The sequence below is a fragment of the Corvus hawaiiensis genome, chromosome 8 (genome assembly GCF_020740725.1).
Source record: "Corvus hawaiiensis isolate bCorHaw1 chromosome 8, bCorHaw1.pri.cur, whole genome shotgun sequence".
In the NCBI taxonomy this organism is placed as follows: domain Eukaryota; kingdom Metazoa; phylum Chordata; class Aves; order Passeriformes; family Corvidae; genus Corvus; species Corvus hawaiiensis.
Window position 1 is genome coordinate 14275540 of NC_063220.1, and position 18928 is coordinate 14294467.

General features: G+C 48.8%; 1 protein-coding gene and 1 long non-coding RNA gene across 6 annotated transcripts in view; one reads left to right on the forward strand and one right to left on the reverse strand.

Moving 5' to 3' along the window:
- LCOR (ligand dependent nuclear receptor corepressor) overlaps window positions 1–17975 on the forward strand; it is an 84736-nt gene extending 66761 nt beyond the window's left edge. For 4 of the 5 annotated variants that reach the window (XM_048311360.1, XM_048311361.1, XM_048311362.1 and 1 more), the window contains one exon: window positions 13177–17975. In XM_048311360.1, the coding sequence (XP_048167317.1) occupies window positions 13177–17665 (4489 nt within the window). In that variant the 3' untranslated portion in view covers window positions 17666–17975. Of the gene's footprint in view, window positions 1–8035; window positions 8127–13176 lie in introns of all 5 variants that reach the window. The other variant, XR_007205142.1, reaches the window with a different exon arrangement.
- LOC125329420 lies at window positions 1494–2857 on the reverse strand. Its single transcript, XR_007205144.1, has 2 exons — window positions 2289–2857; window positions 1494–1653 (listed from the first exon to the last, which is right to left on the reverse strand). It is a non-coding gene; the product is annotated as an uncharacterized LOC125329420 (long non-coding RNA).
- Window positions 17976–18928: the final 953 nt, after the last annotated feature.

An 18928-nucleotide genomic window follows, 5' to 3' on the forward strand; every position in this document is an offset into this window, starting at 1 on the left:
TTGTATTCCTTGTATACTAATACTGGTATTAAAAACAAAAAGCAGAATGGTAATAGGGTGTTGTCATTGGTTTAGCTTTACCAGGCAAATCTCTCTTAAACAAAAAACTTGGTTTAACTAGGGACTACATCTTGCACTTATTCAGGAATAGTGAGTTCTTACGTGTAAATAGCTTGAAAGCCTTGTGCAGTAAACTATCATTTATCATATTTTTTTTTCTGTATATCTGAATACATCTGTCAAATCTATGAAAATAACCTTTGAAAGTGATGAACCATATTCCCATCTGCCATTCTTTAGGATGTATTACACTGTGCAGGCTTGTCCCAGAACATTTTTAATCGACACTTAGTCCTGCGATTATCACAAATACCAAGTTTTTCTGCTTTTCCTGAAGGACTTGCTGATAGTTTCTCACTGCTAAGATGAAATTGTTCAAACTTAAAGGAACACAGTCTTGATTTCTTCTTTTAAAGCTGTTTCCTGTATCATGACAAGATTGCACAAGATGTTGCACCCAGACCCAGAAAGAAGCTTCCATGCTGTTGTCTCTTAGAAAAGTAGAAAAGAAACACAATTAGCCCTGTTAGGCAGCTTTAAAAGTCACCTGCTAATTTCCTTCAGCTTGTTTGGACTCAGGGTGCGTTTTGAGCTGCTCGATCTGTTATTGGAAGAGGCAGCTGCCTCTTTGGAAGCTGCAGGAGCATATCTGGTCACCTTCTGAAGTAACAGATCCTTTGGGGAGTAGCAGTGGACTGTAACCCCACATACATACCACCTGGGTCACTTGCTACAATGCAGATACTCCCTCAGATGTGAAATGAGAGGCTCTGCTCATTGCTCCTCTGTGGAAATGAGAGCTGCTGGGAGGGGAAGAGCAGGAAGCTTCAGCTTCCAGTGCACCTGCTAGTTTTGGTGTTTAAACTAAACCTGTAAGGAGGCAATTCCCTGAGCTCAGCATGAAGGATCTGAAAGTTGGAAGTAAACTTACGTTTTGTGAGTGAAGCTGGTTTAATTAAGGGAATTCCTGAACATCACAGTTTCATCTGCCCATGTAAGCAAAGCTGAGCCTTTGTGTCGTGGCTCCTCAGAGTCAAACGGCAGCAGTGCAGAGCTCGCTCTGGTGTCTGCAGTAAGACGGATCACCACTGGCTTTCCTGCCTGAGCATGCTGAGCTCTCTAATTTCCTAGAGGCATGACAAAAGTGGGTCTCGGGGAGGGGGAGGATTTAAATCCTGATTCAGGAATATACTTCAGCAAATCACTATTTTCTTAAGCTGCAAACTCTGCTCTGGCAGATGCCTAAACAAGGGTACTGGCTGAATGGAGGTTTTAACTGGAAGTGAGTAGCAGGTTCTTGGACCTGTTTAGGAATATGATTCATGTACAGAGGAACAGAGCTACAGATGAAAAGCAATTTCAAAAAACTGAGCTTGAAGTGTTAAGGCAAATCTAGGATTATGGACTTTGATACAATGAAGATGGAAAAGAGATTAAAGAGAAAGTGGATCTTTTTAATGTAGTTATTCTTGAGACACTTTAATAGATGTTACGATGCTGGAAGGGTCCCAGTTTGTGAGAGTGCTGTTTCCCCTGATCTGGTACATTTGATGCAGACTCTTGTTACTTGAAATCCAAGGTGTTCTCAGCTGTCTAGTAGGAAAATCAAAAGAAATGTGAATGACTTCACACCTATGAATTACGAATTAATTAAGTTCCTTCATACCCACCTACTCGAAAATTGCAGACAACACAATCTTTAAAAGCTCTCTTTTGGTATCATGAAGAGGGAACATAAAGCAATTGCATCTTGTTTTTACAGGTCACTTTGAACATATCAAAATTACAGATCGCAGTTGAAATAAAACTCCTAAAAATTTTCTCTTGCTGCCTCCTCCTCTGCAGGTGTCTCACAGCTCTGCAGGAGTCTGTTCCCTACACACTTAACTAAAAGGCAGATTTTTGTATGAGATGACTACAGCTCAGATTTCCAGGAATTGTTTAAAAGCTCAACTAAAATTAGAAGCCCTTAAGGTATACTTCAGAGCATAGAAATAAAAGCACTGCTGCCTGAACATACAAAAGTTGCCTGTGTGAAAGTACAGCTGCATCCCCCTAAGGAGCTGACCGGAGTCCTGGACCATAACCTACCCAGCCCTCACACTAACGCCATGAGGGATGGGGCAGAGACTTCAGCTGTCGCCTGTACCCGAGCCTGCAGTGGATCTGTCCATGTGTGACTCCTGCCTTGTCTCCCTGGCTGTGGTTTCCAGAGCTTGCTTGCCTACCTTTGCTGGGCTCCTGCTCCAGGTGCAGATCAGCCAGCCGTGTGCTGACAGGAGGAGTGGTTTGTCTGTACAGAATTATCAGCAAACTGCCTGTAAAAATTACAGTGATAAATAGGTTACACCTGCTAAGGCTTGGAAATTTTTTTTTTTTTTTTGGTGATGTGTACCAAGATCCCATTGTCACATGTCCCAGATCCCTCCTGCCCAGCTAATAACGTGTAGGGCTTGCTTAACTCGTTTTGGAATTACATTCCTAACTTTGAAAGGGGCTTTTATGGTTTCTTTTCTTAAAGCCAAGCCTTTGACTGTGCTTTTCTTCTCCCTGAGCTTTAGAGGAAGGCCCTGACACTAATTGTTGAGTTACTCTGAGACTGCAGGGAAAACCTGACACCAAGAGAAGCTGAACAGCTTCCCTGCACATGTGAAGGGGTTTTTCATACACACAGCCAATATTTGTGCTGGGTCCCTTGCTGTAATCTAAGCCTGAGGTGGTTGCTTGGAGGATCCACTAGTTTTCACCACGTTCCCCTTTCAGTGAAGGTGGTAGTATAGTTTTTTCATGCCTTCAGGTGCACTGTCATCAGACATGGTATCTTTCTCAGATTTCTTTCAGGCCTTTAAAGCAACTAGCTGCATGTGAGGTGTTATTAGGAGTCTGAAACAAACTATCTGACTTTGAAAGGAGACTGTAAGAAAAGCCTGAGTAGGATTCTGGTTTTGCATAAGAAGCTGTCATAGCAAATATACTCTGTTTGTACAGAAATACAAGTTTCTTTCTTGTTTCTATCCGTCAAACATCAGCTCAAGGTGTGAAAGCTAAACAAGCTTACTTGGTACCTGAAGTGTGGTTGTTAATAACTAAGTTCTGGTCCGACCATGGTGGCACCTGCCTGACCTCACTGCTCACTAGAGGTCCATCTAGCTGTAATTCAGTGAGCTTTGCTGCTCATGCACAAAAACAAGTAGATTTTTGGTCCTGTTTCAGGCCCTGTATTGGCTTTTCTCTAACAGACACAAGTGTGTGTGGTAAGGGTGCTGCTCGTCTGCTCTTTAATTCTAGCCACCTTGCCCATACCTGTCGTTACGTTGGTGCCTTTAATTTTGTTTGAGTGTAGACTGGATTGCTAATTGATAGAAGGAAAAATAACATAACTCTGGATTTAAAAGAAATATGCTTTACACCCATTTAATGATATTATTAAATTAGGAATAATAGTTACATAATACGATGTAATATTGTAATAGAATAATAGTTATAAAGCTTAAAATCAAAGTGACAAAGGTAGTGGCTTAGTGCTGGCAAAGGGCAGATTGATGGGGTTTGGGTTTTGGCTTTTTCATCTATTCTTTTATAGCTCATGAGTTAAAAAAAGGACTTTCATTGCAAGTTTAGAAGAGTAGCAAGGCCACAGCAGAACAACAGGGGGTTTGGCACTCAGCCTTCTGTGGGTCAGAATTCCCATGATGTGCATTGTTGCAGCTCTGGTGTCACCGTTTGAATATCTGAGTTGCTGCGAGGAGGATTTTTCAGAGGTGGTTTAGCTGTGATTTCTGGGTATGGTCCCGTTCTGCATTTCTCTGGTCATAAAAAGCACAGTGCAAATGCCAACATCCCATTAGCACTGTTTGTCTCGTTACAACTGCATGGTTAAGTGTGAGTTCATTTCTGTGAGCTCTCAGGGTTTGCGTAGTGCACTTACTGTTAATAAGATAAAAAACGTCTGCGGTAGAGGAGATCTGTGATTGCTTGATGGGCAGCATGTGCTAATGGGTCATCATGGCTTTGGCTTTCTCTGCAAAGGTTAGGGACTCATTTTCCTGCTGGTGGGACCAGGAAAGCACAGAAGTCAGAGGGAGGCAATCTGTGAAGGCATCTCGGGGGGATCTGCAGGGCTGTGATGCTTGCTCCTTCCTTGCTGCATGAGGAGTGATGAGTCACTTCTGCTTTTTCCAAAGAGTCTGTTCCTTTGCAGGCATAAGCTGCTGTTGGTAATTTTTTTCATTTTATTTTTCCTTTTATGACAAACCAGCAATTGATGGGTTTTGTCACCAGTATAAAGAAACAAACAATACCTATCATTATGCCGCAGAAAGGAAAGTTGTACAGAGATAAAGTACATTTCAACTGCAGCATCCATTTATAAAAGGTAAAATGCCAACTGAGGAGGCTTTAAATATGGTAAATACCCCTAAAGTAAACTGGGTGTATTAGTAGTGATGGAATGTTATTTACTAAGCAAGGGGTAGTTCCCTACTTCAGTTTACCACATAGCAGCACAAATATTGTTCGTGTGGGGAAGATGGAACCTTTTTTAGTGGACATTTGCAGGGTCAGATGTGGTTTGGATTTGTTAGTCTTCCTCTAGCATTGAGATATGTGACAATATAAACAAAGGAGAAAAATAATTGTGGGCCAGGATATCAAGGTGAATTTTTGAGAGGAAGAATAGGCTCTCTTAAGAGAGGGGGGAAGGACAATAGTGTGTAATGACAAGGGTTAAAAAAAAAAAAGATGATGTGAGGGATGTGGAGAAATGGAAGGATGAGAGGTTTGAGCTGAAGGGGAGGGGTGTGCATTAGCGCAGAGGAAATCTCTCCTTGCTGATATGCATAGAGACATTTCCTGCCTTATGTTTTGGTTTCTTAATAGTTATCTGACTATAAAATTAACCTACATCATTTAATGGTAGTTGAATGGCAGCTAAATTAACCCACTTTCAAAATAGAGCTTACCTAGCCCATCAGCTCTGAGACAGCCTCGTCCCCAGGCATCCAGGGCTGCAATCCACTTCTCTGCCTTAACCTATTTCCCAAGCAGCCAGCCAAAGTGGTGCATCAGAAAGAGGGTTTGCTGCTCAGCCCAGCAGCTGACAGAGAGTACAGACATGTATCAGACCGCTAATTCATATTTCACCAGGCATTTCCATGCAAGGAGGGATGGCGTCAGCACGTGGGGAGTGCCGCCGTTAGGAGTTGTGATACTGTTTCTATTAACAACGTGGCCTTGATTATCTGAGGCCCAATTATCTGAATCTCCAGGTTATCTGAAATGGGGTCATATCCCCCAACATCTGTTAATTACACCCAGGATACCCTCTCCTCTCCAGATGTCTCCACTGGCCCCTCCCAAGCTTTGGCTACCAGGCTGTGCTGGGTGTGGTTAGCTCTAGCGAGCGCTCTACCTAGCTGCTGCATTTGATTTTTCATATCCATGTTGGAAAAAAAACCAACCTGGATAACTGTAGAATTTGAAATCCTTGAAGACTTCTAGGAGTAGGCAGTGGCTGTGCATGGCAACCTGTCTGTTGGAGCTGGGACCAGAAAAGTCTTAGGAGAGGGTGTCCAATGCATTTGGGTTTTCTTCCACCTTTCAGTGTATGTTCAGCTTAGGAGAGGAAGGTGTGATTTCTCGCAGCACAGCCTATTCTTCTCGCAAGCCCTCATTTACTGCACCTTCAGTGGGAGTTTGTTGAACCTGTGCAGTTGCAGTGACTCCAGCTGACCTGTGTTGCATGTCTGAAGGTTCGGGAGGGCTTTGTCCCCAGTGTGCTGCAGGACAGATAGGAACTGACAGCGATGGACTCAGAGCAGGGGAGAGGCCATACACCTGCCTCACCTTGGGTCCAGAGGCAGTATGCCTTCCCAACTCATACCTGGGACTGTTGAAGATACTCAGGGCATCCCTCCCTACCCTGTGGTTCGTTCTCCCTTCTCTTAACTGGGTGCTGCTTTTTTAAAAACATGCAAAGCTGTGAAAATCATTGTAAGAACTTTTTTTTTTTTTTGCCCTGCTTGCTTTTGTTATCTGTCTTATGGTGCTGTCTGTTTTTCTGTCTATTCTGGTCTTCTGGTGCTATCTCTCCTTTTGGAGCACCTAGCTCAGGGAAGATTCTGGGTACCGCCTCAGAAAGAAATAGTCATGGTAATTTTTTTTTTCCTTAAAGGGAAGATCCCAAATGATCTTGATAATTAGAAAAATTAGCAGGGACAATTCTGGAAAGGGTTTGAAAGTTGGTGTATAGAATAGTATTTCTAACGTGATAAATTTCCCTTGGTTTTAAAGCAATAGCTCAGTTGTAAAATTTTTAATTAGTCATTAAATATTGTATCAGAAGTATCACAGTGATGATAAACTACTACAGAGTACTGTTGGGTTTTGGGCAAGGTGGGAGGCGAAGTTATGACAGGAATATAAAAAAGCAAAACTTATTTGAGGCTGTTACTGGTTTTCTTTTAATGTAAAACTAACTTTGGTTTGTTTGATTTCTATTTGGTTACAGGTGGGGAGAAGTGATTTTTAATGTTTAACTAGTTCAAAAAATAAATAAACAAATAAAAGACACTGCTCTGAAGGGTTAAATGTCTGAATCTATAATGGATGTCTGTTATTTGTCCAGTCAGTTGGCTGATTGTACAACCTGGATATGTTGATGAATACATGCAGCTGACAAAAAACCCCAGCCAAACAAGACCCATCTATAACTTCTTTCTTCCTGCTTTTCCATTGAAATACAAGCTCAGTCCATCCCCATGTGCGTCACCAAGGACGGAGTAAATTCAGGGGCCTTGAGAACCTGGCAGCAATATTTCCATAGTTATTTTGGCTGTGCTTTGAACAACTTCAGCTTTTAATTTAGAGAAAGAAAGTGCTTTTTCTCTTTCCTAGCTGTTATGTGGAGCCGCAGCTCTTTGCATACTGCTTTTCTATTTTTTTTCAGTGCAATGAGAGAGAATTACTGTAGCACCCACAGAGGTGTGAAGGGACTCATTCATCTGTGTGGGGAGTGTTAGGTGCCAGGCATATTTCTGAGGATTGAAATGCAGGCATTTAAACTGGTGCATCCAGTGTCAGCCTTTAATTGGGGCTTTGAAAGATGAGCTCCAGCAAATCTTGCTTCAGTGGCTTACACTATTCGTGCCCACGGCTGATTTGCCCAACGCCTGCAAGGGATCGCCACATCCATTCTGCCAGCAGAAGGATGCGCGCCCTGCACCTCTCAAGGCACGAGGTCTGTGCTGCAGCTGTGAGTGGAGATGGGTTTGAGCACGGTCAGATGGTTCCGTGCCTTTCCCAGCGTGTTTGCTTTTGCACGGCCGTTCCAGCAAGCTGAACTGGGGCTGGCAGAGAACCCATTTCCCCCTTCTTCTGGGTGAGACCTCTGCATGCAGCCCTGCAGCACAGGCAAAGCAAGCCCATCCTTGGGAACCCATAGCACAGCTGCTTCCAAGCGCACGCTCAGCATGCAGGATTCACTGCACCCCTGGGGCTGGGGTCAGCTCACCTGACTGCCAGCAGTGAGCAAGTTCCTTTTAAGAGGCTGCTCTTCCTTTGCAACTCCTCAAAACAGCATTTCCACTCACCCTGAAAAATAAATTAAGTGGTTGAAGCCAGCAGGGCTGGAGGTGCCACCCAAGGGCAGTGGGATGCTGCCTCAGACCTTGGCCTCACAGTGGGCATGGTCAGTACTTTGAGGTCAGCTGATGGAGGGCACTGCTCGCCAGTTAGTCTTTCTCCTTAGTCATCCACGTTTCTCAAATCTCTGCTTTTAGTCAGGTTTCCAAAACACCCTTCCAGCTTGGTGGGGTACTCAAGTGGTACCTCTGTTTTTGGGTGGTGCAAGGCAGCTCTCTGCTGACTGGCGCAGAGTCAGCTGTGTGGCAGCAGGAGAGGGAGGGGAAGGGTCATCCCTGTAAAAATACTGAATTGGATTTTATAAGTTTATAGCTATGTTTTGTTTCTTTTACAGAACTATAATCCTGGTGCTTAGAGTGGTCTGAAAGGAACAGAAACACTTAGCCTTGAACTTTTGTTCTGCTGCTGCTTCTTGTGCCTCTGAGGTACAAAACATACCTGTAAACTTATAATCAATCAAACCAATGTTCAAGGGCTAAAAAAAGAAACCCAAAAAGGTTACAGGCTTCATGTTCAATAGTGAGAAACTTGGGGGGGGCAAACCAGAAGATTGCAGTTGGCAATTGACAGGTTTTCGGAGACCGGCTTCCCAGGTAGGTTGGTATGAACCAGCTGATTTCTTTCTGCCTTTCTTTTTTCCCCTTTTGCTGCCCCCCCCCCCCCCCCCCCCCCCCAAATACACTCTAGAGCCAGAGGCAGGCTGGCTGCCCCCAAAACTCTTTTTTTATGGCATTCACAAGCAGGGCAAGCACAGTATCACCCTGGTACAACAGGAAGGAAGAGATACGACAACCCCACCAGTGGGCTGGGGCCACTGCAGGAGCTGGGAAAAGCTCCTCAGGCTGTGTAAGGGGAAACAGAGATAACTTGGCCCTTCCTCCCCATACTGTAAATCCTCTATCTGTGCAGTCTGTAGGTGTTACAGACTGACAAACCTCTGCCTTCCCCCAGCCCCTTCATCCCCAACCGTGTGGCCTTTGTTGGAAGCCCCAGGTCCCCTCCAGCAAGAGCTGGGGGAGGGTTGACTTCAAACTCCACTAAACAGTAGAGGCACAATGCAAACAAATGTATTGCAGCACGCAGCTATGCAAATAGCTTCAGAGCACAGCACGTTTTCCCCAGCATTAATTGCTGCACCGCCAGGGTTGCATAGCAACAGCTCCGCTTGTGCCTCTGACAGCTCCTGCCCCTTGATGCCTCTGACACCTTCTGTGGCAGGCAGGAAAGGGGAAGAGAACAGGGCTGCCCTTGGAAATGTAGAAGGGCTGGGAGGTAATGAGGGGCTCTGGTGATAAGATTCACTTGGGACAGTGGGGTTGTCTTCTGCTGGCCCAGGGCAATGTGTGCAGTGGGGCTGGGAGGAAGGTGCTGGTGCACAGGAACAGAGGAGATCTGGCAGCCACAGCCTTGTGTAGGCAGCATTTGAGGCTGGCGGGCAGAAAGGGCAGACCTGCCATCTCCCAGGCTCTGCAGGAAAGCTCACTCTCAGGTGGGCTGTCTTTCCCATTGCAGTGAATCCTTCTGGGCACTCCATACAGGTTTGTGACTGCACTTCCAGCTTGGCTAGAGGCATAGAGGGTCCCCAGATAGTTGCCTCTCACTGGTGGTGAATCTCCTTTAGGCTCGTGGCTTTTCCAGCCCTTGAGAGATGGTTCATTCCTCAGGCACACCCAAACCTAAGAGAACCCTGGGCCAAGCCCTATGGGAAGGAGTACAGGCACCAAATAAAAGGCTGTAGGTGGGATGGGCAGTCCTGGACACCCTCTCTGGTCTCTCCAGCCCAGCAGCTTCTGTGGGGCTGGCCTGTGTCTCCCAAAAGGCAGGACTCTGCCTGCCTGTCTGTTCAGAGGCAGGACTGGCTGCCTCTTGAGAATAATTTTTCCTCGTGTTTAAAACCATGTTCCCAACTCCCATCCTCTGTGTTTACCAGTCAGTCTTCAGCTCCCGCTGTGCTTTTGCTGGGCTGAGGAATTTGTTTGCACCCGGCACCTTTCCCTGGGAAAACACTTCAGCTCTGCAGTCAGCTCACCTCTCCTCTATTCTGATAAGCCACATAAAAAAAAATAGTTTCTCTGCAACAGTTTGTACTGTCCATAAGCAACTCTGCCTGAAAATGTGGGGCACTGGATGTAAGTCTACTCTTATATATGAGCTGGAAACAAGCTCTTCTCCAAAACTGCCTCGAGTAGGGAGCATGTGGGCAATCCTGCGTCCATCGGTTGCCTCGCAAGAGAATGCCCATGGGCATGTTTTATTTAATAGTGATAGCCAGAACAGACACAAATAGTGGGAAATGCTGGATAGGTACCAAGGCTCACAGATTAGCAGGCCCCAGGGAGCACAGAACTGTGTCTGGGAGATCTGGGGATGGAGAGGCACCCTTGGAGGCTCAGGACAGAGCTGAAACCCAGCCACGCTCAGAGCCTGAGCCTGAGCAGGTGGCAGGGAAAGCTCTGCCCCAAGGTTATCCTTAGACACCCAGAAAAAGGCGATGCTGCCTGCAGTGCCCTGACAGGGGTGAACTGGGGAAGGAGCAGATGAGCTCAAGGTGAGAAGTGGCCTCCTATCTTTCAGCTGAAGTGGCGTAACACCAGAGGACCCTGAATGCAGTGTGCCAACTGAACTGTGTCACAGTGTGAGAGATGGGTCTTCTAAGTAGAAAGGGCATCAAAACTGAATGGATTTATTTCCTTTATCGAGCAGGAAGAATATTTATCTCTGTTTTTTAAATTTACAGCTTGACAAGCTCTGTGTATCTCTGATTGTCTCCTTGGAGTACAGTAGGGCAAATAAGGTGACAATGAGCACAAAGGCCTCAGTCACACTTCAGAGGAAGAAACTAGGTGAAAGACAAAGCAAAAATGCCACTGGAACCTTCAGGATCAGGGAGCCCAGGTCCTCTCTGCCATACGAGCTGGACATGAGCCTTTTCCAGTCCCACACGCCCGTGCAAAGCAGGTGTGACCTGCAGCTGGCTGTGTTTGGCATCATGGCTGCAAGGCAAGAAAGGACAATGCCCAGCCACTTTGGTCCCTTCTGCCAGACCAGGCTTGCAACCTCTTCCTCACCAGACGTCACCCAGCCATTCCTTTCTTGCCACCCACCTGGGCAACCACTTCACCTATGCCATGGATTCTTCCTTCACAACCATCGAGTGTAGCACCTGAGGGTGCCCCAACAAGGAGTGAGTTGGATGTGTTGCCACCACAACCCCTTCCCACAGCTGCCCAGGGAGCATGGCAGTGGGGAGGCCAGGGCAGGGCCCCAACTCTGCTGCTGTTGTTATAAATTCAGTCTTCCCTGGGGAAGATGGCTGCTGCTCTTCAGAGCTGGGCTTGTAAGTAGGTAAGGGGAGTCACTGCCCTCTTTGCAAAGGTGGAAAAAAAATTACACTGAGCTCTGCCTCTTCAAAAAGCCCCCTGCTCCAAGCCCAGGGGGTTGAAAGGTTTTTTATCCCCTTTTGTTATTCAGCAGAGCAAGGGGAGGAGCTGGGCCATGTAAGAGATCCTGGCTGACATAACCCTTCCCGTGCAGGGCTCTGGAGAGGGGCCAGGTTGTACCTGGGTATTTTTATTTAAACTAATCCCAGGCGTTGCAAATTGAAAGCCATCGCAGCATCAGGTAGGACCAGTTGAGACGGTTGATGGCGGGAGTTTTTCTCACCTGGGTGTAGTAAAGCAGTCTCAAGGTACGTTGTTTATTGCTAACCCGGGGAGGATGTTCTGGAGGTGCCAGCACACATTTGGCAAGCTGAGCTTGCTCAGCCTTTTCAGGTGGTTTTAGGAAAACCCTGCCTAAGAAGCCTCTAAGGAAACTGAGAGGGTGGGCTTGAGAGGCAAAGCCTCATTACGTGTAAAACACATTATGCCTGAGCGAAATGGAAAGCAAAGGGCTGGGTAGCAGCTGCTCAGGACAGGCTTGGCTGCAGCCTGGCATTTCTGGGCAAAGAGGAGACCGGGTCAGCTGTGAGCCTGAAGTGGCCCCAGGTGTCTCTCCCTGCCCACCAGCCCAGGGAATCAGGTCACTGGAGGTGCCTGTCCAGTGTGTGTCAGTTCAAAGAAAGCAGCCAGCAAGCAGTAAGTGAGGAGCAGGTGAGGGCTGCCCAGGGCTGGCCCTGGCATGCCTGATGCCACTGGGCACGGCTGGCTCCAGCCACTGGCTTTCCCTTCTCCATTTCTGTGCTGATGGCTGCTCCAAGCTGGAGCTCTTCCTCCTCATCCACCTGTTGAGCCCTGTGCCTGGCAGTATGGAGAGGGAAAACCCACTCCAGATGAAGCTGCTTTTCCCCACCCTGGCCCTGAACCCTTTGATAAGTGTTGCCCCCCTTGACCCAGCTGAGTGAGCGAGGTTGGTGTCTGATGCTGGCGGGGGCCAGGCAGAGAAAGGCTGTAGGGGAAGAAAGGACTTTCACTCCTCCAGTACAAGGCCAGGAGGTGCAAAGTGCAAATGTTGCTGCAAAGCAACCCTATGTTATTGGTAAAGATCCTGTGTCAGGCAGTATGGGTGCCAAGGAGTGGGGCCCTCTCGGCGTGGTCAGGACTGGGTGGGAATCGCATGTGCTGCCGTTGGGAACAGATACGGTGTTGATAACAGCACCTGGCATGGCACTCATGATGAGTTCATGCAAACACTGGGTAATTATCCCTTAACCTCTCCACCAGTAAGTACTAATTAGTTGCCTCTGCCAAGCAGGTAACTGATAATGGCCTGGGTTTGAGCGCTAGCTAGTGGCAGTGGCCCTGTGCTGTAGAAGCCCACCTTTCTGTACAACCGCTGCGTGCTGACAGCCCATCAGCTGCAGGAACACTTTATTAAATGGCAGCTAATCAAAGGTCAGTGCAAATGGCACAACACTGCACAGGGTGCATTGCTGCCTGCATGTCCTGCAGGCTGGAAGCTCACCAGAATTTCTGTGCTGATTACAGAGAAGGCTCAGATCTGCTCAGTTTGGCCCCAGACCCATCTTCTCCACTGAGGTGTAAGGAGAATTTGAAGACTTCGAGTAGCTGAAGATTCCTGGCATCTGGCTGCTCAGCTGGGATGCTGCTCTGCTCCCACCCAGCCTGGCAGTGCAGAGGGAGGGAGCAGAGGTGTGCAGCCATCCTAGAAATGCTGGGCCTTCTACACCAGGTGCCATGCAGATACTAAGTCTGATTCTTTTTAGGTTTGCTTTGAACACATGACATGGTGCCTACACACTGGGATGTCCTAGGCAGAAGTGTAATTATGGGCTCTCTGGCAGTGGCAGACAAACAAAAGTGCAGTCTGTGTCCTGCCAGCAGTGTGCACATGTAAGTGTGCATGTTGGGACTGAAGGGACACCTGCCAGCCCCAGGAAAACAGGCTGCTTGATTTCACCTGGAGGTCAGGCAAGTGGTGTGCCTGACTGGGAGGAGAAGGGTTATTCTGGTTTTGCAGCATAAACTAATATTCCCTGGAACATGTTACTGACTGCTTCTCTCTTTGTCTCTCTAGTGAGGATGCAGCAGAGACAATAGCAATAGACTCTAACAATCAGCCGAAGTCTCCACTGGAAAAATTTATGGTCAGACTGTGTACACATCACCAGAAGCAGTTCATCCGTGTGCTGAACGACATATACACTGAAGTACAACCAGACTCTGACAGCCAGCAGTTGTCTGAATCTGAGAGCATGGAGGCCTCTACTTGTGGCTCTGGTTGTAGCCAGCGAAGCACTGAAAATCAGGATAAGGGTGCTACTTGTACTGAATCAAAGCTCCCTTCTACATTGGACCCAGGACAGTCAGGGTCTGATGGTCCCCTATATGTTACAGGACAAGCCCTGAAGCAGCCAGTGGAACTGAAGTCTCTGGACAGAGCAGAGAACTCCAGTCCTGCTTTGAGAAGGGACTTCTGCGAGCTCCCCATCACCAGGCTTCGCTCTGCTAGTCCAAAGGATAGCCCCACCCAAGAATACCTCAGCACGTTGAACTCTTCCTCTTTGAATTTCCATCATGCCGCAAAGACCCTGGAAGGGCAGCAAGCTGCTGGACATGAACAAGAAGCCGGTATCAGGAAGTGTGAGGATAATAAAGAGCAGCTAGCAGGTAAGACTCTCATGGAAGGTTATATCTCAGTCAAAGTGGCAAATGTGAATGGCAGCGAGGACAGCTTAGACAGCTGTCTGGGGTCCCAAAAGAGCTCTTTCAGGGCTCTGCCGGAGGAATCCTGGGATCCTGGCTTTGCAGTGACCCCCCCTCGCAGAGCCGACAAAGAGAACACTTTGCAATGCAGCTCGAAAGCATCTTTGCACCAGGACTTAGACGCAAAAGAGCAAGATGTGAGACCAAAGCAAGAAAACCACCTGCATGCCGTGGCCAAGGGCAAGGCAGGCTGCCACCTGCATCCAGCCGACAAGGGCACGCTCGACAAGTCCAAAGAGGGCTGGCTGCCCACTGGCGCCATGCCAGCTGCTCACCGGACCCCCAGTGGGCACCCCCGTGCCAAGACAGCCTCCCTCAGGTCCTCTCGGAAGAGCAAGAAGACATCGGGGTTGAGGATCAATGACTACGACAACCAGTGTGATGTGGTGTACATCAGCCAGCCCATCACTGAGTGCCATTTCGAGACCCAGCGGCTGGTGCCGTCCCGCAGGACGGCGAGGAAGAGCACGCGGGGGTATTACTTCAACGGGGAGTGCTGCGAGCTCCCCACTGTCCGCACGCTGGTTAAGAGCTCCCGGGCGGAGGAGAGGGTGAGCAGCCCGGCACTGCGAACAGAGACCCTCGTAAGTGCGAAGCCACCCCTGGTGCTGTCGGTGGAGGGGTCTGCAGGGGCAGGACGGGAGGGTGAGAAGAGGGTTTCCCTGAGGCTCCTGGCTAAAGTGGCACCAACCAGTCGAGAAATGAAAGAGAGAGCTGAGCTGGGCTCCATGCAGCTCCGGGATACCCGAGCACTTCGGTCGAGGGAAGCTGCCGTGGCCATGCCATTCTTCTCCCTCTCTGCTCCACCCAGCCCCCAGAAAGAGGACAGCTTAGCCAGCTCACTGCCCCCTGGCTCCCCTCCTGCTGACGGAGGGGGGATGACAGCAGGAGGCACTGTCACCTGGGAGGCTGGCAGTAGCCTGGGCTCCTCTGGGGATGGCAGCAGCAGTGGGCAGGCTGCTGATATTGCTGCCTTTTCAGTCTCAAAAGCACACAGTGAGGAGGAAGGTTGTCCAGGCTCTGACATACAAACTGTTCCAGACCTCTCTGCCAGCCCAGAGCCAAAGTCCTCCTCACAGCCCTCTGCCACTACAGACACAACACCTCTGCCCTGTGATGGTGCCAGGGATCCTGCCCTGCTTCTAAGCTCAGGGGCTGCTGAGCTCTGTGGGCAGTGTCTGGCAGAGCCCTCCCCATGCTCTCCAGGCTTGCAGGCTCCTGGTGAGCTCCCTGCCACCATGGATGGGGAGAGCCCCCTGATGCCCTCTGCTACCTTGCAGTGTGGGGATGTGAACAAAAGCATCGATGCTAAACCAGAAGCTGAATCATCAGTCATGGTGGGTGATGGCCCTCTTGAGCAAGAGGATGCTGTGCTCGTCAGCACACCCCTCCCCAAAATCTTGGAATTGGAGGCAATGCAGAATAACAGCACAGCAGGTGAAAAAGAGCCCGCTGAAGGGGAAATGCCACCCAACCCCAACAGCTCAGACTCTGTCCCTTCCAAAGACAGTCTAGACAAGAAGCGAAAGAAAGGCAGGAGAGCACTAGTGGCATCAGACCGGTGTCTCCGAAGCCAACAATCCCAGTCACCTGCCGAGGGCAGTGCTGAGGACTCTGGTTCTTCCAGCTCTGTGCAGCTTCCTTGCCTTCAGATCAAATTCTCCAAGAGCCCTGGCGCTAAGCGGTTCAAGAGAGAAGTGCAGCTGGATGAGGCAGCATCTGTGCACTTCCCAAATGACTGCTTCCCCAATGTGCTGCTCAAAACCAGTGAGGGGCCAGGCATTGGCCAGGCTCCAGAGAGCATCGCTGAGCAGCAGCCAGGTGAGGAGAATGGTGTCACTACCAGACAAACCTATAAAAGCATCTTAGCAAAAGAGACTGCTGCAGAGGGAGAAAATTACTCTAAAGATGACTCCTCTGCTAACAGCAGCCAAAGTCAACCGGGTGAGATGCTGGAAATCAGCATCCAGGCTGATTCTGAGAAGAAAAACATTCTCCTCCCTCCAGAGAACAGTGTTCCTGCAAATGATGCTGAGCAAGTGGATGTGAAACCAGTCAATGCCAGTGCAAAGGACGAGGAGAGCTCTGACAGTGCCAGGGATCTGGGCAAGCCAGTGAACTGTGAGCTGGTGACTGATCTGCCTCCATGTCCCAGCAGCAGAGGTGGAAGCAAGCATCTTCCAGCAAAAACTGCAAAGCATAAAAAGGTTGCTCTGCAGTTTTATAACTTACGACATGCACCCGCACCTGTAGACAGTGCAAAAAAGAGCACACCAGGGAAGGAGTCTATGCAAGCAATCCCCAAACTGAGGGAAGAACACAGTTCAGGGAATGATGACTGCCCAGCACTGGAGGACATAGACATGGCTGACAGCAAACCAAAGTTCATGGAGTGGTGTGCTGAAGAGGAGAACCAGGAGCTCATTGCTGAGTTCAACACTCAGTACATGAAAATCCAGAAGGGCTGGATTCAGCTGGAGAAGGAGGTCCAGCCAACCCCCAAGGTTAAGAACAAAGCCGACAAACTGAAAGAGATTTGGAAAAGCAAGAAAAGAACACGGAAAAGCAGGGGCTCACTGGATGTGCAGAAGCTTTCTCCTGTGCAGATGCTGTTTATGAAGGCTTTTAAGCTGTCTGACATATGCCAGTGGTTTCTGGAGACAACTGAAACCAGGTCTCTAGTGATTGTGAAGAAACTCAACACGCGTCTCCCGGGGGAGATTCCCCCCCTGAAAGTCCCCATGCAGAAATATTCTTCCTCTAGTCTCTACCCCAGCTCACTACAAGCTGAACGTTTGAAAAAACATCTCAAGAAGTTCGCTGCCACTACCCCAGCTCGGAATAATCTGAAGAACCAAAAGCTTTGGGCCAAAATTCGTGAGAATGCTGATAAAGCAGAGGCTGAAGAAGCCACCACTCCCAACCAGACTTCTCCCACTGATGCCAGCACCAAGGAGCTGAGTGAAGACAAAACCATCCAGCCTGCCCTCAGCTTGCCCACGCAGGCCAGCACCAGGATCCTGCGCAAGTACTCCAATCTTCGGGGCAAGCTGCGAGCCCAGCAGCGCATGGTGAAGACAGAGAAGCAGAGTGATGGCCCAGGGGACCATCTGTCCCTGGAGGACAAGCAGAGCCGGAAGAGTGTGTGCATCAACCCCCTGATGTCTCCAAAGTTGGCCTTGCAGATCAAAGCTGCTGCCTTTCCTGCTAAATCTCCCTCAGTGGATGGGACGGGGAAGGGGCGGAAGGGGAAGAGCAGGTCCCAAGAGGACTCCTTGCCCAAAGTTGACCTCCAGCTCAGCAAGAAGAAGAAGATGCTGAAGGAGAGCAGAAGCACCCAGGAGCGATCCAGCTCCTCCACCAAGGACAAGCTGCCTGCCAAGAAGGCTACTAAAATAAAGCATTCAGAGGTCAGTGCAAAAGCTCCCGCCACCCGAAAGCAGGCTGCCATGGAGCGGAGCAATAAACTGGCCAGAAAAATGTCTTTGAAAGAGAAGAAAGTCCCGAAAAAGCAGCTGGAGAAGATGCGGCTCCCCATAAGGAAGGGCAAGGAGAACACGAGCAGACGGGCTGTGCTGCCTCCCAGTCAAGAGGAGCTGTCCAAGTGCCCCAAGCAGAAGCCCCTGGGAGAGTCCTCCACACGGTCACAGAAGATGGCCAACAAGAAGCACAGCAGCGGGAAGACCCTGACAAGGTCCATGAAGAAGATGCAGGAGAACAATGTGTCTCAGGGCAAGAGGAAGCTGAGGGCAAAAGTGGACTGTTCGCACAGCAAACGATCACGACTGGACCCGAAATAGCGAAGAACCGGTAGCCATGTACAAAACTGATGTATAGTAGTAACCCTTTACCATGCATTAACTAAAGCTGCTTTTATAAGCTGTAGCAAGCCTTTAAAAATCCGCAGTTAAAGGATAACGTCCATGATTTTAGGCATCAGCAGATGTGTCTTGGACAGAGAAGAGGTTGGTCTGTCTGGCTCTGCTGTTCAGAAAGAAGTTTCTGCAGTTCGAATGTTCCTTGGGTTCTTTTAAACTTGGAACCAGGCAGTTTTTGTTAAAAGTACAGTGCCTTATTTATCACTTTAAAAATAAAAATTAGAAGCTCGTCTGTGTGATTTGGAGGCTTGCGTTTTATACTTGAGGCACAAGCACTTGTACTGTAGCAGAAAGAAAACCACCTTCGTGCACATGAAGTAGCTTTTGTCTGTCTTTGGGTGCACACAAACATTTCCCTTTCTCTCAGAGTCCTCCTTCTGTCTGTCTTCTTAGTGGCATTTAAAGCAAAACCAAAATCATTTCCCATCACTGAGGGAGAGGAAGGCGAGTCTGTCCTTTGTCGGTTCGCTGGTAGCAGCTGCTGGTGTCCCAGACTGTTACCTGCATGAGAATGTGAAGTAGCTACTAGTGTGTGTACTGCTGATGGCTGCCTGCTCCCCACTGCACAGCCCGTGGGTGGGGAGGGCCTGCTCAGGCTGAGGAGATGCTGTGGGGGCTCCAGGTACCAGGCTGCCACATCCACTGCTGCTGGCTGGGCGTGCTGGGCTGTATCTGTCTTTTTTCTTGCTGGCTTCAGGGATGAACCAGTCTTGCCATGCTCTGCTTTTGGATGGACTTCCTTCTCCTATTTCCCTGCCCTCATGGTTATTTCTGTGGTCTCTGATGGCAAAGCTTTTTTGCAGCACTTCACTGAAGGTTGAATCTCTCCCTTTTTAAGGGCTCGAACTCCTGATGTTGGTGCTCTGCAGGAAGGGAACTCTGGCCCTCACCTTGTGCTTTTGTGCACGTCTTGCCTAGTGCTCTCTTAAGCCAGGATTTGCAGTTGAAATAGGGTTGGAATAAGGGACTGGCTTGCATTTATTTTTTTACCCTAATTTGCATTTCACCCTTTTACTAGCAAGGTGTGGGAGGTTTGTCCTTGTTTGTGTCACAGAACAGGGTCATAGTGCCTGTCTTCTCTGAGAAAAAGCCTGTTAGAAGTGCACAGAGTGTACGGCTGTGCTGGTTCTGCTGGGCAGAGATGACCAGCAGCTGGGGAGTGCTGTGATCTCTGCTAGGGAAACG